Consider the following 17,738-nt stretch of genomic DNA (forward strand, 5'->3'; position numbering starts at 1 on the left):
GCAACATTCCTATTATGTAGCCATTTAAAAAGGATGTTTACCAAAAATACTGATTAATGGGATTATCTCAATAGACTCAGAAAAAGTACTTGACAAAATCTGACATCCATTCCTGATAAAAATGCTCAGCAAACTAGTAACAGAAGGTAAATTTCTCAACCTGACAAAGGGCATTTACAGAAGACATACAGAAAACAAATACCAAAGTGACAAACATAAGCTATACGTTATCAGGAATTACATCTAATGTAAATGGATTAAATAGTCCAATTAAAAGACAAAGATTGGCAGAATGATTTTTAAAATATGACATAATTATATGCTATCCACAGGAGACACAATTTAGATTCAAAGACACAAATGCTATACCATGCAATCAGTAACCAAAAGAAAGTGAGAGCAGCTTACTAATTCAGGAAAAAAATAGACTGTAACATAAAAAATTGTTACTAGGGACCAAGAAGGGCATTTGATAATGATAAAGGGTCAGCCATCAAGAAAACATAACAAGTATAAACATACGTACACCTAACAAAAGAGCCCCAAAACAGGGGCACCTGGGTGGCTCAGTTGGGTAAGCATCTGCCTTCAACTCGGGTCACGATTTTGGGGTCCTGGGATCAAGCACTGCATCGGGCTCCCTGCTCAACGACGAGGCTGCTTCTCTCTCTCTGCCCCTCCCCCTGCTCATGTTCTCTCTCTCTCTCTCAAATAAATAAAATCTTTAAAAAAAGCCCTAAAATACATGAAGCAAAAACTGACAAAGTCGAAGGGAGAAATAGGTAATTGTACAATTCTCCAAATTATTTGGAGACCTTATGCCCCATTTTCAATGATATATGGAACTAAACAGAACATCAACAAGGAAGATGTTCCTATCATTAGTCATTGAGAAAATGCAAATTAAAACTACCTTGAGTAACCACTACATACCTATCAAAATGGCTTATATCCAAAGACTGACCATACTAAGTATTGGTGAGGATGTAGAGGAACCAGAACACTCCAATACTGCTGGTGAGAATATAAAATTTTGTGACCACTTTGGAAAACTGTTTGACAGTTTTTTAAAAAGTTAAACAGATACTTCTAAGATCAAGCCATTCCACTCCTAGGCATTTTTCCAAGAGAAAAGAAAGCATATGTTCATACAAAAACTTGTACACAAATGTTTATAACAACTTTATTTGTCATAGCCAAAATCTGGAAACAGCCCAAATGTCTATCCATGAATGAATGAACAAATTATGGTATACCCATACAGTGGAATACTAATCAGCAATAAAAAGTGATAAACTGTTGATATAACAACATGATGAATCTCAGAAATAATTACGCTGAGTAAAAGAAGCCTGACCAAAAAAAGAGTACATAGTGTATGATTTAATTGATAAGAAATTCTAGAAAATGTAAATTAATTTATCCTGAGAGAAAGCAGGTCTGTGGTTGCCTGGGATAAGACCAGGAACATGGGGAGGAGTGGGAGGAAGAGATTGCAAATCAGCTTGAGGACCCTTTTGGAGCTGACAGACATGTTCTTTATCTTGATTATAGTGATGGTTTTACTGGTAGATGTGTATGTCAAAACTTATGGTAGACTTTAAATATTTACAGTGTATTGTATGTCAGTTATACCTCAATAAAGCCATTTAAAAAAAACAATGGAGTCTTCAAGGATGTTTAGACTGAAGTAGTATCTTTTACATTTGGCAGTGAAGGAGTCTTTCGTGACTTGGGTGATGATAATTCCTCATGAGTGGAATTTTCTTTCCTCTCAGTTGAAGGTAGTTAATTGCTGAGGGCTATACTCATCCAATTGGCATTATCAGTTACTATTTATTGAACACTCACAGCTTAGTATTTTTATTGTACCAAGATTATTTATATAAATATGGAAATTGTACTAAATTTTTTTTTAATTTTCCCTTTTTTTGTTGTTGCTCTGTCTCCCCCAGAGTTGTGTGGCTATTTGGAGGAAGAAGAGGAAAGTACCACCGTTCAAAAATTTATAGACCATCTGCTCCATAAAAAAGTGGTGGATTCTGGAATGTTGGAAGATCTTGGAATGAATGGAAACCAAGACAAGCAGCAGCAGAAGGATCCTCGTCTTACCATGGAGATGAGACATAAGCAGGTGGGAGGGAAAAACAAAATTAAAATGGGTAACAGGAAGCAATCTTTGTGTAGCACATTTAATAAGCTTAAATAAAGACTTAGGCTTTATTATGAAAAAGAGTGCCATCTGTGGTTTGGTTAGAAAGAATAAAAATAAAATATAAGAACTTCAGAAGAAAAATAATGCTCATAAACTGAGGACAGGAAACAGTTTATTTAAAAAAACCAAAAAAAGGAATAATTGATTTTGAACAATGGAGTGGTGAACTATATTAGTTTGTATATGGTACTATTATAAATATGTAGATTGGTTTTGCTTGAATTTGATTTTTGAACTGTGACATCAAAATATTAATATCATGAATATTCTAGTGAATGTTATAATGATAATTCTTTTCCAGACAACTGAAAAATTCACTCATTTTGTGATTATAATTTGAAAGGGAGGACAGATCTGAATTAAATCTAGTTCAGCTGTTTTGAATTAGAAAGGCATATGGGAACTTTCCTTTCTTCAAAGGGAATAAATAGTGGGTTATAGGAAAAAGATGCGTCTCAATTCTTTGTAGGGGAGCTTCAGGAAATCAGAATGACCAAGTCTTTTCCACATGTCCAGAACTAAGACTGAACTAGAATGAATGTCTATACATTGTATAGACATTTTTTATAACCCTGAATAGAAATTTTTTTAACCCTATAACCCTTTTTATAACCCTGAATTTCTGATTCCTTTAAAGCATTAAGGTGTGCCTAATCAGCACTAAGGATGTTAGAAAAAGGGGTAGAAGTATGATCCTAGTTTGGGTTTGATAAAAGGGAGGAGAGAAGGTTCAATAAGAGATTGCCAATATCTAGAAGTCTTTTTTTTTTTTTTTTTTTTTTTTTAAAGATTTTATTTATTTATTTGAGAGAGAGAGAGTGAGAGATAGCATGAGAGGGAAGAGGGTCAGCGGGAGAAGCAGACTCCCTGCTGAGCAGGAAGCCCGATGTGGGACTCGATCCCGGGACTCCAGGATCATGACCTGAGCCGAAGGCAGTCGCTTAACCAACTGAGCCACCCAGGCGCCCTATCTAGAAGTCTTATAAGTAAAGAGTAAGACAAGGTCAGTGAAGAGGGAGGTAGAGGAGCACTCCTTAATTCATAGCTAGAAGAGCCTCTAGAGAATTAATGGGTTTGAAAAATTGATTGTGCTTATTCAGAATATCGTGGTTTTGATTTCTAAATATGAGCCAGAATCATTGATACATTTAAATAATGATCAAAGTGAATAGTGTTGTGTTCCTCAGGCAGTAAATCACTGTTGTATCTTTCACGATGTAGCCTCCCCACTATATCCATATTCTTTCTTAAATGGCGTGCACAGAGGGCCTAAATAAACAGCTGTAGTATACACCTTGGAAAATTTTAGGGGTGGGATATCATTACTAAGTAAGAATCCAGAACTTGGCATCTGACCCAGTAAATTTTCAACCTTCCATGGTGCAGATCATTCCCAGAGTGCTGGGAGTCCTCTGACCTGACTTCATCTAGACTTTTGTATTGGCTCTTACCCAAGTAAACAAATGAATTCTTCCTATTCTTCCAGTGAACAGTGAGCTTCTGGGCCAGAATGTTTCAAACTGGGCATATTGTGAACTTGAAAATGTATTCTAAGCTTTTGTGTATCCTTTTCTACTTGAAAGGCTGCATTCCACCCTCACTGTGTTCTCTTTAAGGTAAAAGAAAATCGCATGAGACATGAGAAAGAACTGGAGCGCCAGAGAATGGAAAAGGCCCTGAAAAAATCGGTCTTCTTAGAGGCTCAGTATTTGGTGCAGGAAGAGAAGAAAAAGAAGGCTCTGGAGGCCAAGAAAGAGGAGGAGGAGATTCAAAGGGAGATGGTAAAGCTGCGGAGGGAGATAATTGAGAAGAGACGAACTGTGGAAGAAGCATGGAAAATGTAAGCCAGCCGTGGTGAGCGGTGTGAAGTTTTTTTTGTCTAAGCAGTCATTTTGGAAGTTTAAGTTTTTCTGTTTCCTCTGGGTCTTGATCCCTTTACATACTTAATTGCAACCATAAAGTACATTTATTCTGCTTGTTTTAGTTAACACATTGCCCAGAGTCCTGAGGTCTGTATATTATTACTCCATTGAGTTCCTAGACCGTAATTTATGTAATGAGCTTCCCCCCCATCTGATAAGCATTTCAACTATTTCAGGTTTTTCACCATATAATAATGCAGTGAGCTCCCTTAAGCATAGAGCTTTCTACATTCTTAGGCATGTAATTAGAGTTAAATGGTATAGGCCTTTGATGACTCTTGAAACATTGGCAAATTGCTTTCTAAATGGGTTGTACTTACACCATTGCTGGCAGTGGACGAGGTTACCACACTTTTTAGCATTGGGAAGAAATATCATTTTCAATACTTCTGCACTTTTAATAGGTATTATGTTGGTTAGTTTGCATTTCTTTGGTTACCTGAACATTGTTAAAATTGTTTGCTAATTGTGCCTCAGCCTATGTGAAGGGTGTGAGTGTCTTATCTTCTGATAATCATACAGAGTCATCATTGCCTTCCAACCACTGATAAAAACAGGAATATTTGACCTAACAGGAAAATCAAAATAGTCCTCACAGGATGTAGTACTGTTATATATCCTCATGCAGAAAATGAGCTTCTAAGTGAAATAACTAATGTATTCATTCTGAGAAACAGCACTGATGCATGAACTGCAAAAAGCCTTGGAGTAACGTGCCCGAAGTGACTGAATACTCATACTCGGAGGCCTGTAAGACCTATTCGATAATCCCTCCTGCCCCCATCAGCCTACACAGCTTTTCCCCCTGTGTTCCTGATTGCTCTTATTCTACCCAATTTAAAACAGCTCAGCAGTGGACGAGTGCTTTGCTCTTTCAAGTGCCAGCCTCAGGCCTCCTCCAGACACCATTCCTTTTAGAAAGCAATCACCGGTTTTTAGTGAGTTCTTGCTAAGGTCAACCTTACTTTTAGATTGCTTTTAAACCCTGAAAAATCTAGGCTGACCTAAAATAAATTGTGAAAACAAGTAACATTTGATGGGAGCAGGACGCTCTGTTCATAGTGGGCACTCAACAGATGCTCACTGACCACTCATTAAAATCTTATCCATGGTTACAGTGATTCAGGTAACATGCTATACTGCTAGCAGATGAACTGATTTAAATGTTCCAGAAGGCAATTTGGCAATAAACAGGAGCTATAAAAATGGTATTACCACTTGACCTGGAAATTCCAGTGTTAGGAAAACACCCCTAAGAAAATGATCAGAAATCCAAAGATTTGTGCACAAAGATAATATAATATTATTTATAATGGGCATTAATAAATACTGGAGAAATTAATGAAAATGGTTATACAATGAGGCAGCACTGACATGTTGTCAGTGTTTGGGAGGAAATATGGATGGCTTTTATATCCAATTTTTCACAATAAGTGGCTATCCCTTTTATAACAGATACATATTTTAATGTTATTTGAAAGTCAGATCCATGGTATTAGAACTGTATTTCTTTAAATGGCCACTGTGGTCGGCCTATAACTGTCTAACATAACACTGTTATGGCATTTGGATAGAGTCAGTAAAATTTTATTATTGATAGAGTTTTTAATTTATTTGTAAGCTATCCTAAATCTGCTTTATTGCATAGTTTCAAAATATCTCCTCTAAGAGATTTATTAATTATTAATTAATTAAGGCAAAAATGGCAACTTCATACTGGAGAGGTCCCCTTAGCCAAGTGATGGTTAACATCACCAATAATAAGATATAACACTGTGTGTCCTCCGTATGTATATGAGAATTAATGAGAATGTCTATAGAGTATCCTGGCATCCCTCTCAACTTGAGTTTCCACAACTATAAAGTCAAATTCAGAAAGATAAGGTGACTTGTGTGAGTTTTCACAGCTGGTTTGTGGCCAGAGCCCATGAATCCTGATTCCTGACTATTTCTACTGTGTCACTGGTAGTATATATACCTTCCACACATACACATACATATACTTTAGTACACTCCAGTAAGAAGGCAGTGACTGTGAACTTGCTTGAATGGGTATGTGGAAGAGGGATGACCTGGATGAGAAAGGATATGTGGGCGAGACAGCAGATGACCAGAGAGATGAGCAACAAATTTACAGAGCGATTCCTGTCACTTGCCTGAAAGTTTTTTCCTTATTGTTATTAAGTTCTATTTTTTCTCTTTTCAACTATTTTAGAATTAATATAAATTTCACTCGTTATATAAGAATACCTGATTCTTTTATTATTTTTCTCCCTAGAAGCCTTGTAAAAGCCTTGGGGTAAAAATCTCATCCCTCTCTTACCTGAGGGTCCTTTTTTTTTTTGTCTCTCCCTTAGAAGAAAAGAGAGAGCTTATGTCTACATATTGTTAACTCTCAAATTTTGATCAAAGTATCCCTTGATGATAAACTCAATAAAAATACTTTACCAAAATATTTATAGGGCTTTCTACTTTTCAGAGTGTAACAGTCTCATTTAATCTATATTTTATAAAGGAGTAAACTAAGGTTTAAAAAAAAAACACCCTACAATGTAGTTTTAGAACCAAATCTAAAAATCTGTCTTCTGGGGGCGCCTGGGTGGCTCAGTCGTTAAGCGTCTGCCTTTGGCTCAGGTCATGATCCCAGGGTCCTGGGATCAAGCCCTACATCGGACTCGCTGCTCCGCGGGAAGCCTGCTTCTCCCTCTCCCACTCTCCCTGCTTGTGTTCCCTCTCATGCTCTGTCTCTCTCTGTCAAATAAATAAATAAAATCTTTTAAAAAAATAAAAAATAAATAAATAAAAATCTGTCTTCTCATGGAAAATTCAGTGTTCATTCCTCTATAGTAGGTTGTAATTACCCATCATTAATTATGTTGTTCATACATGTATTTTTTAAAATTGTTAACAGAGAGAGAAAAAAGCAGGAAGAAAATTCTCCCAAAAATACAGAAAAAGGCATGGTTCAGAGTGATTATATTCTTCTGGGTGAAGAAAAAATGGCAAAAGAAAGAAAAAAGAAACTGAGAGAGTTATTAATCCAAACTTTCAAGGAAAATCATCAGGTGGGAATTATAACTTCTCTTTTATCAGCATTCTGTGGTGTAAATGACAGAGGGCTCCATCAGAGATGGGCCAGTGTCACACTAAACCCAACTGAGCCTCATCACAAATACCAAAATGCCCACACCGTTGGTTCTGTGCTGCCCACCTGGCCTAGGGCATGGGGTCGTGCTCCAGTCCGCTGTCCAGGGGCTATTCTTATAGATACTTTGTGTGATCTTGGGAAATTGGTGTGAATTTAGGGTGGCTTCCTAAATTTCTCTTTTCAGAATAGCATGTAACTACTAATGTAGATCTCTGGTAGGTTTTTGAAAGCTTGGCTACCACAGTCTTCTGGATTATTCAGAAGAATTACTCAGAAAAGTTACTTGCCTTCTGGGAGCTAAGATCTTAAAGCAATGATACACTTCTCCTTTTCATGGTCTGCATTTTATTTTACTCTTTTCTCCTTCTCTTTTACTTTTTGTAAAAAACAAAACCAAACAACAACAAAAAAACTAGTCTATTTTTATTGACAAATGAGCATCCTTTTCAGGCCATTTAAGCAGAAGTTTCTTTCAGTGAAGTGGGATTGACAGCAGTATGCATTTGAAACTTATAACATTTCAGGTAAAAGGGATTAGTTGGAAGATATTTAAAGTGAGAAGGTTGGATGAGAAAAGATAAGTATGATATTTTATATTTCTTGTAACACCCACCCAGAGCCTTAGGCTTCGCTGAAATTCAGTGAAAGTTAGTGAAGTGAATGCAGGAATGCACAGATTTAACAAGAGAAAAGACAATGTCAAGATGATATTGAGGGAGCTTGATAAATATAGGATAGATTTACAGAAGCCCTGGAAATCAGTATCAGGAATTTGAATATAATATTGATAACTGGGGTATGAGCAAGAAAGTAATGTAATCTAAACAACATAAAAAGAGACATGGGGCGCCTAGGTGGCTCAGTTGCTTAAGCATCTGCCTTTGGCTTAGGTCATGATCTCAGGGTCCTGGGATTGAGCCCCGTGTCAGGCTCCCTGCTCAGCGAGGAGTCTGCTTCTCCCTCTCCCTCGTGCTCTCCCTCTCAAATCTTAAAAAAACAGAGACATGTTTGATAGAGGTATTTTGGACTGATGGGCGAGAAGTCATAATTATTGAGATATAAAACAACAAAAGCTTTGGTCAGAGTTTTGGCTTTAGGAATAGTGAGGGAAGAGTTAGCAGGAGGAAATGTTAAGAGTTGACATTAACATTTTGAGAAAGATTGGCAAGGACTCAGATGTTGTATCCTTCACAAGACAGATAGAATTCGTGTGTCCTAGAATAACAGTTCAGATTTCTGAAGGAAAATGGGAAAGGAGATGAATACTCAGGGGGCCATCTAGAGAAGGAGTGAGGAAAACGTGCCATGTTATGTCACCCATCCAATGAGAGATGAATAAGACATGTGTTTTCTAGAAACTTAAATTTTAAATTCACTGTACAGGAAGAAATAATACATGTTTTAGGTGGAAGTGGCTAGCTATGGATTTTAGACACTTGTGAAGAGTTTTACAAAATTAGTGGTCCACCTAAAACCGATTACTCAGTTTTAAAAAGAACAACCAGTGTAACTTAAAAATGTGAGATTATGAATAAATTATCTCCACTCCTCACAGATTCTGCTTGATCTAAACCTATACTATATTGTTAAGTTCTTATTTTGAAATAATTTTAGACATACAGAAAAATTGCCGAAACAGGACACAGAATACCTGAATTCCCTTCATGCAGCTTTCCCCAATGTTAACATCTTATGTAAATGTAGCATAATTATCAAAACTAGGAAATTAACCTTGGTACAATACCATCAAATACCATTAACTAAACTATACACCTTATTAGAATGTCACCAGTTTTTCCACTAATGTCCTTTTTTTATTCCAGTACTTAGCCCATGATTCTACATTAGAGAATGCCTAGGAATAATAAAATTAAAAAAATTAAAAAAAAAAGAATGCCTGGGAGTATATATCTAGGACTCAGTCCATAATTCTGTCTCATATAGCTGTCATGTCTCCTTTGCCTCTTCCAGCTTTATGACAGCTCCTCAGTCTTTCCTTATCTTTTATGGCCTTGACAATTTTTTAAGGGTACTGATCAGGTATTTTGTAGAATGTCTCTTGGCATTCTGAAAACATTGGGTTTTCTGATATTTTCTCCTGCTTAGATTGAGATTATGCATTTTTGGCAACTTTACTACAAGAAGTGATGCTGTGCCCTTCTCAGGATCATGCTGGGGGTACACAATGTTAGTATGCTGGGTTTCTGTAAAGTTGCTTTTATTTTTTATTGTATTTATTATTTTTTTAAGATTTTATTTATTTCTCAGAGAGAGAGAGAGAGAGCAGCAAGCCGATAGAGAAGCCGGTTCCCCACTGAGTAAGGAGCCCAATGTACTACTCGATTCCAGGACCCTGGGATCATGACCAGAGCCAAGGCAGACGCTTAACCGTCAGAGCCACCCAGGCGCCCTATTTTCTTATTTTTTTGAGAGAGATCAAGCATGAGCGAGAGTAAGGGGGTGGAGGGGGAGAGGGAGACAGAGAATCTCAAGCAGGCTCCATGCCCAGTGCAGAGCCTGATGCAGGGCTCGATCTCACAACCCTGAAATCATGACCTGCGCCTAAACCAAGAGTTGGATGCTTAACTGACTGAGCCACCCAGGTGCCCCCGTACTGTAAAGTTACTATATCTCCTTTGGAATGTTTTAGAGGAGATATAGTAAAATTATGCAAATATCCTGTTTCTCCTTAAACTTTCACTTATTAATTTTAACATCCATTGGTAGGTCTTGCCTATAACATTAAATGTATTTGTCTAATGATGATTTTGTATCATCATTATGATACAAATGAAATGTATTTCATTTCTTCTCCATTTATTAATTGAAATTCTTCTAGAAAGAAAACCTGTCCTTTCTCCCCATTTATTTATTCATTTATTCAATTATGTCCTTTTATCAGCATGGGCTCATGGGTATTTATTTTATTTTGTGGGTGATTATTATTGTTTACTCTATTACTCAAATTGTTCTGAGTTTGGCCATTGGGAAGTCTTTCAGGTTGACTTCTTTGTTCTTTCAAAATGCTTCCATCCTTTTTTGAGCACTTCCTTTCTTTCTGGCACTGTAGGACATTCCAGGCCCATCTTGTATTTTCCCTGTTCTAGCCCCGGAATCAACCACTTCTATACGGAACTCTGGTTTCTTTATTGGAGAATAGTATTTAGAAACCCAAATATGAATACTGGGTGCTGTTACTGCTACTGGGGTGTCATTACTCAGCAGACAGAGCTGGGAAATGTGTGTGTACTAACCTACACATATATACACATTATATGTATTTCTGTGTTTGTCTATCTGTAGACATATTAAAATCTGTGAGTTCATACTGATACCTCAAATTCCAGTGCAGTAACACAGGGGTCATGGTATCCTTTGCTCTTCATTATTTATAACTTCTTTCTATAACTATCTGTATGTTTATTAAAATAATCATGAGTTCATAATGATGCCTTCAACCCTAATCCAGCACCACACCCTTTCCCCTTTGCTTATTTATGATTCATTTCTCTGGCAGTGAGAAATCTGGCACTCATTACCCAAAATATATTTACTTATTTAATCCTGCTATACTATAAAAGTAGTTTCAGAATTGCTAACCCATACTGCTATGTAAACAAATTCTCTAACCAGGGTACAATATTTGTACATTATTTTCATTTTCAGTCACATTCAGCCAGAATATTATTACTTAGGTTATAGGTTAGGTTCTGTTCTTCCCCTTCCATTTCAGTGTGATTATGTTATTTATTTGCAACATGGCCAGTGAACCTGTAATTTTTATTTCCCCCATGTATATGAGTATAACTGAGACATGGGGAAAATCCCCCTACCAGACTCCTCAGGCTTTTACGTAGATTTGGTTGGAGACAGGACAGTCCTCTGGTAAATGCCACGGAGTAGCAGACCCCCGGGCTCATTACCTTGGCCCCAGTCCACATTCCTAGCCTGGTTCTAAAGGAGCCTAAAGCTGCCCTTGGGTAATGAAACTTGAACACTCAGCAGCCTAAATATTACCACAGGATAAAAAGGGGGAAAATGCCTAGCTGGCTTGCAGTGAGTGGCTAGATAACAGGAAACTTGTCAGCACCCTCAAAATGGTTCACTGGCACAAGCCCAACAGCAAGCTATATGGAGTATCTGTAGGAAGACTTTAAAGAATCTGTTTCTAGGAGGAGTTCCAGTTCAAGCTCCTTTAATTCTTGTAATTCTCTGTGCTTTGACTCTGGATTGTATCTGTTCCCCCAAACAGTCTCTTTTAACATCACATGTGGGTCCAGTTATTCAATAGGAGACTTTCTGAGAGAAACAGAGCTGGCCCTCTTATCCAAACAGAGGTTCAGGTGCAGTGCTGTGCATGCATCTTCCCCACATATTTCATTGCCTGGTCTCTTTGTTATATCAAAAACATCTCTTTCTGTATAGAAACTTTCTGCTTCCATTTTCCATCCTATTTTCTCTTTGATCTTGCTGTGAAATCTCTTGGGGAGATACAGCAATCCTCATATCATTGCTAATTAGCAGAAACAACAAGGGATTAACTGTGAAACTCTTATACTATTTGGGAAATGGCCTTCTTAACTCTCACCCTGTTCTGAAATACATTTTATGTTTTCTTAAGAAAGTCTGTGATCTTTGCTGCTTGTGAAAGTTGAAGAGAACAATGAAAGATGAGTTGATACTAACTTAATTCTGTGCGGGAAGTTTTGGTTTGCTTGTTTGGTTGGGTTTTTCTGTTAGAGAGTAAGATAATAGTGACCCAAAGGAATCATTGTTAATGTTGCTCTTACGGCATAGCAGCTTCCAAAAGGCCACCCCAAACTAAACCAGGGGAACATGGAGTTCCCCTGTAGTTAAGTACCTCATTTATATAGCACGATTCATCCCCAAAGATCTTTGTTCTGTTGGGACTGCCTACATGCCACTGAAGTAAAGCCATTTCTGAGTGGAAACATAGCAACCATCCTCTCTGTTTGAGGAAGGAAATGAAGGAAAAACCTCTTGGCAAATAAAACTTCAGAGAAAGAAATGCCGGGCACACATGTGAAGGATGTTGGGATTCATGTAACTCTCCCCTCTAAGCTTATTGCCAAAGAGCAAGTGTGGTGTGTATTTTAGGAGGGGTTTGAAACATTATTATATATTACTTCATACAGCTAACTCTGGGAAATTTCCAATTAAAATTTTATCGGCATTAGTAAGGAGGTTGTTTATTCTGCTGTTCTTTTCTTCCTTACCCTCACCTTGTGAGTTGCTCACATTTCCCATTCTCCCAGAAGGGACAGTGAGGGCCATCTTACCAAAATATCGTGTTGGTGTTTTGCTTTTCAGAATGCCATGAAGCCGTTTTTGAGCCAGAGGTTCCAATTCATGTATAAGTAATTTTTTGTCTTTTGAAAAAAGTACTGATTAAATTCTGCTTTTAAAGAAATAAGAAAAGAGCCTTTGGCATAAATGGAGCCCATTCCATAAAATTTTACAGCGTAGAATATCTTTTCCCCTAAATACTAGACATTTCAGGTGACTATTTTTAAGGATCTTGAGAACCAAATGACATAGAAACATAGAAACAAATGACATCACATCATTGTCTTACTGTCAGACTACGCTGGAGGTGAACCTAACATTTGTCTAATATATTCTGAGGTGAGCTCTACTCTTGGCTTAGTTCTAGTGTGTGTGGCTGGTGGGGGGGGGGGCGGTGGAGAATGGGCAGGGAGTGGGGATTGGTGGAGGGGGGAAGGAAGTCTAGAAGAGGAAGAAAGAGGAAAGGAGAGAGTTCATGGGAAGCAGCGGGTCTGCCCTCCCTAAAGACATGAGGCCCTGAAAACTGGTCTAAGCTACGTTGGGGAAGGAGGACTGTCCTAATGAATAGTCAGGTTATAGGCTGTATTGTGATCATTCTTCTTTAAAAGATCCCAGAGTTTTGCTTGTTAAGAATTTACTATATGGTAAGACTAAGCAATTGCTTTCTGAAATTGTATTGTTTCTGAAGTGAAACAGAATTAGATTAATAAAAGCAATATTATTGATTAAACTTCTTAGCAGAATTAAGAAGAATTTACAAAATGTCCTAATGTTGGCCATACATACTCACACATTTATGAGTGAAGTGATAAAATGTCTGATGTATGGGATTTATTTGTAAATATTCCAGAAAAAAATGGATGAAGGAGAGAGAAAATAAGATCAGCAAAATGTTGGTAATTTTTAAAGCTGAATGAGGGGTTTATTCTTCTGTTCTACTTTTGGGTATGTTTGCTAAATTTCTGTAACAAGAAATGTTTTTTGTTTTTGTTTTAAGTTTAAAAAAGGAAGGAGAAAAAACTTAAATACAGAAGTTAAAAGAGCATTGCATCTTCCAGGATATAACAAAAGTAGCTTTTTGTCTGTAACCAGGGTTAGCATTTCACACAGCAGTGGTTGTCAAAGCTTAGGCCTCTGGGCTTTTCCATGGAACCAGGCATTGTCCAGGTCTTAGCACTGTGTGCAGGGAACTGAATCTATTTTCCCTAATGTAATTAGTTATAGGAGTGTTTATGCTCTGGGGTAGGGGGCACAATGACTTCCTCTCTTTTCTTTGGGGCATAAGTATGAAAATCAGGAGGAGGGTGGGACACAGGATACTGCTTCCCAGGGGCATTCATTTTGCCCTGATAGGATCCTCCTCTCCCCAACCCCCAGGGACTGCAAAGGTTCCATGGGGCTTTTCCCTAGCTGGAGTGGTCCCCAAAAGGAAAAAAGTTACTTCCTTGGGTAGCTATAGAGTGCCTATTCGTTTTGGCCAGGGAGCAGCAACGAGAGTCACCTGGGGTCCTAGGGGGCGTGTAGCTTTCTTGCTAACATGGAGGCGAGCCTTGGCCAACTCCCCTCGACCACTGGTTGCACCACAGTTAGTTCTGTTAAGCAGAAATAAATTGTAAACTTGTTGACATTTTTGTCCTCTTTACAATGCATTGTTTATTTTTCCATGACTGAGAATTTTGATGCAATTATCACTGAGCTTTCTGACAAAAGGGAAATAGCTGAGGAATTTTGATGAGTTACCCACTTCATTAATCAGAACAAGCATCTCTAGTGACAGGGTTAGAATTACAATGAAGATTAGATAGCAAATTGCTGTTCCACCTAACGTCAATCATTCTCCGTGACAGCAGTGTGATTACACTTCAGGGAAGAGCTTTTCTTGCCAACAAAACGAGGGCAACTCCAGTGCAGGTAATAAATTTAGCAGGGCGAGCTGTCATTTCTTCTCTTGAGTGGAATCCTTAACATTATCAAGTGATGTCTTATAGAAGATTTTGAGACGAGAAGAGCATTTCCCTTAAAAACTTTCAAATTTCACTTTGTAGTATTTGACTTTATAAATTATTAGAGATAGAGATAATGTATTTAGGAATAGTTCTTCCCACCGTGATTTTCAGTATTTTACTTACCTGTAGGAAGCCTTAATTTTCACTACCACCACTATGTTAAAGGGATGTGGAAGTTAAAATCCATGACTATATTTGAAAATCCTTCAGAAATAAAACATGGTGCAGAAATAAAGGAACTAGGTAAGAAAGGGAGGGAGGTCAGCCTAGTCATCCAGCTAGTTAAAACATTAAATTCTGAAATAGAACTTATTAAATAGAATGAATTAAAGTGTATTCCTCTTCCAACCCGACTGTGCTTTTAAATAATAGTTCTTGTTTCTGAGAGCAAAAGGATAGAGCAGGGTTGTCACTCCCGAGCGTAGTACTGAAGAGGAGAAGCAGGCCTGGCAACAGCAGGGACTCAGCTGGGGGGAGAGGTAATAGAAAGAATAAATAGATCATGACTATGGAAGTATGCCACTTCTCATCCCTTCTAAATAAAAGCAGAGTGCTAGCATCTTCCAGAGAAGACAGGACTGAGAATATTTTCCTTTCCCAAATATTTTCCTCCAAGCACATTTATGGGACTCCTGTTTGCCTGAATAACATTTGCTCTGAATCAAGAATAAGTGGCTATTCTTGGTTCACACTTGTATTTTTTCATTTAAATTTTAATGAGATTGCTCTTTTGAATAGGCAGGAAAAACCGGTAAGTTGATTTCAAGAAAGCAGTTGCTATGAGTCTGTCGCTTTGCTATTACTAACTTCTATGTAGTGAAACTGAATTATAGACCTTTAAAACTGATCATTTTGCTTTCGAAGTCTAAACTTAACTATTTTAAAGAAATATGTTGACTATAGCATTTAGGAGCTCAAATTTTCCCTTCTTAAATTCAGTTATGTTCTAGTGGTGCTCTTGTACCATAGTTAGTTATGTACTGACTTCTTTCTCTTTCGGTATAAAAGCAGCAGAGATTTTGCCCTTCGTTTTTAGGAGACTTTTTGCCTAATAGATTAGGTCATCAGGATCCAGAATGTTTCAGTTTTAGCCTTAGGTGTACCACTAACTTTTCACTCTGTGAATTTAGTCATTAACCCTTGTTAATGACTTGTTACCCAAGTAACGTCTCTACTTGAAGTTCAGCTTGGTATGGTAAATCATAATAATATCTGCAGTCTCTCTATTTTGCAATGATGGTCTACAAATTAATAAAATGGTGCATGTAATATTGTGCTTACAGTAATGCCTTGAACTTAATAGACAAGGAATGTAGAAATCCAAGAAGCATGGATTAATAGTGTTATTAATAGTGTTATTATTGTCCAGGTGGATTATGTTTATACTATTTCATCATTAGAAATATTCCAGGAGTTAAAATTAGAGATAGCTGTACATCAAGAGGAGTCTCTTAAATGAATCTGGTAGACAGAGGATATTTTCTTTTGACTATGGCACACAAGTTAACAATATATTTTTTTCATGCTTTATTTTGTGGGTTAGACAGGCAAATAATAAGGCAAAAATTCATCCTGGCCGCTATGTGTCTTTGCCTTTTTATGACTGCAGGCATATCCTGTATTCAGCAAATGTCCCTTCCTCCCTCCCTCCCTCTCTTTTCTTCTTCCCTCACTTCCGTGGGATCTAAGGTGAAGGTCTAGACAGTACACCCTCATTTGACATAATGGAAAGGGAATGAGAGCTTTTTAAAGTTTGCCATGGTTTCTCCTAAAAAATAATAATAAAGAAGATTCTGTAATTTGTCTAAATGGTAATAGAACTGAATTCTTGTGTAAGAAAACATTCCTAGCCAAATGGGCTATTTCTAAGAACTCTAACATATGCTCCCTTAGGTTATTAGTCTTTTAATTTATTTGCCCTCTTAATTTTCTTCAGAGTTCCCCAATTTAAACCCAGTGGTGGCTGCTTACTAACTGTTGAAATAGTGAAAGATAAGTGTTGTTACACAGATAGAAGCCGTAAATAACAGCTGACCCTGGTAGGGCTAGCAAGTGCTTGAAGCTGGTCATCAGGCACCCCCTCTGTCTCCCACAGAGTCACTTTCTATGAGGTTACTTTCTATTTTATTGCTATCAACACTTGGTACAACTCTCAGATTTGCCATTTCCATTCATGGGACCCAGTCCCTTCCTTCTGGAGGTTCACAGTCTAGTGGAAACCAGTAAACAGGTGGTTATAATACAGTGTAATGAGTGTTTTGATGGAAAGCAGAGGTTGCTCTGGGAACATAGTGGAAGAACACTTATATTTGGGGAGAGCAGTTGGTAACAGGAGAACTTCCAGAGAGAAATGAGTCCTGAAGTAGTCAGTCAAAGAAAGGGCAGAAAAGGAGGACCAAGAAATTAGTATGAACATAGGAAAGCGTTAAACAGTGTGGTTGATGTAAGGCCAAGAGCGAAAGTTATGTGATGTAGTGGGAACATTAAGTTTACCATGAAGGGGGCGCCTGGGTGGCTCAGTCGTTAAGCGTCTGCCTTCGGCTCAGGTCATGATCCCGGGTTCCTGGGATCGAGTCCCACATCGGGCTCCCTGCTCCGCTGGAAGCCTGCTTCTCCCTCTCCCACTCCCCCTGCTTGTGTTCCTGCTCTCGCTATCTCTCTCTGTCAAATAAATAAAATCTTAAAAAATAAAAAAATAAAAAAATAAAAAAAGTTTACCATGAAGGTAGGAGATGTAGGCAAGGGCTAGATCTCAGAGATTTACTAGGACCATGAGTAATGTTCTTCTCTAGGGACATCCTTAGGCTCAGTAGAACCTATCTTACTTGTCAGATGCATGTAGTGGAAGATCCCAAGCATCCTGAGCATCTGGTCTCTCTAGGCACTCATCAAAGCTCTGTCATGGTCAGTGGTGGCGCAGCTGAAGCTGTTGTTTTAGCCGTCTTGTTTCCAGGGACCAGAGTCCCCCATTCTATCCTCATGGGATCTTCCATGTTCCTTTGTGCAGGACATCAGCAGCATTAGTAATAGGAATGAATTACTCAGGTAGTATTTAAACTCCAAGACAAGCTGGCAAGCCTACTGGAAGCAGGTGTTTCAAGCTTTTCAAACGAGTTCCTGAACTCGGGTCTTCGATGTGA

General features: G+C 38.0%; 1 protein-coding gene across 7 annotated transcripts in view; it reads left to right on the forward strand.

Moving 5' to 3' along the window:
• The window catches only part of CCDC191 (coiled-coil domain containing 191), an 89,076-nt gene that overhangs the window by 15,222 nt on the left and 56,116 nt on the right, over positions 1–17,738 (forward strand). For all 7 annotated transcript variants that reach the window (XM_027585271.2, XM_027585268.2, XM_027585266.2 and 4 more), the window contains 3 exons: positions 1,956–2,134; positions 3,832–4,055; positions 7,049–7,202. In XM_027585271.2, the coding sequence (XP_027441072.2) occupies positions 1,956–2,134; positions 3,832–4,055; positions 7,049–7,202 (557 nt within the window). The remainder of the gene's footprint in view (positions 1–1,955; positions 2,135–3,831; positions 4,056–7,048; positions 7,203–17,738) is intronic.

The sequence above is a fragment of the Zalophus californianus genome, chromosome 1 (genome assembly GCF_009762305.2).
Source record: "Zalophus californianus isolate mZalCal1 chromosome 1, mZalCal1.pri.v2, whole genome shotgun sequence".
In the NCBI taxonomy this organism is placed as follows: domain Eukaryota; kingdom Metazoa; phylum Chordata; class Mammalia; order Carnivora; family Otariidae; genus Zalophus; species Zalophus californianus.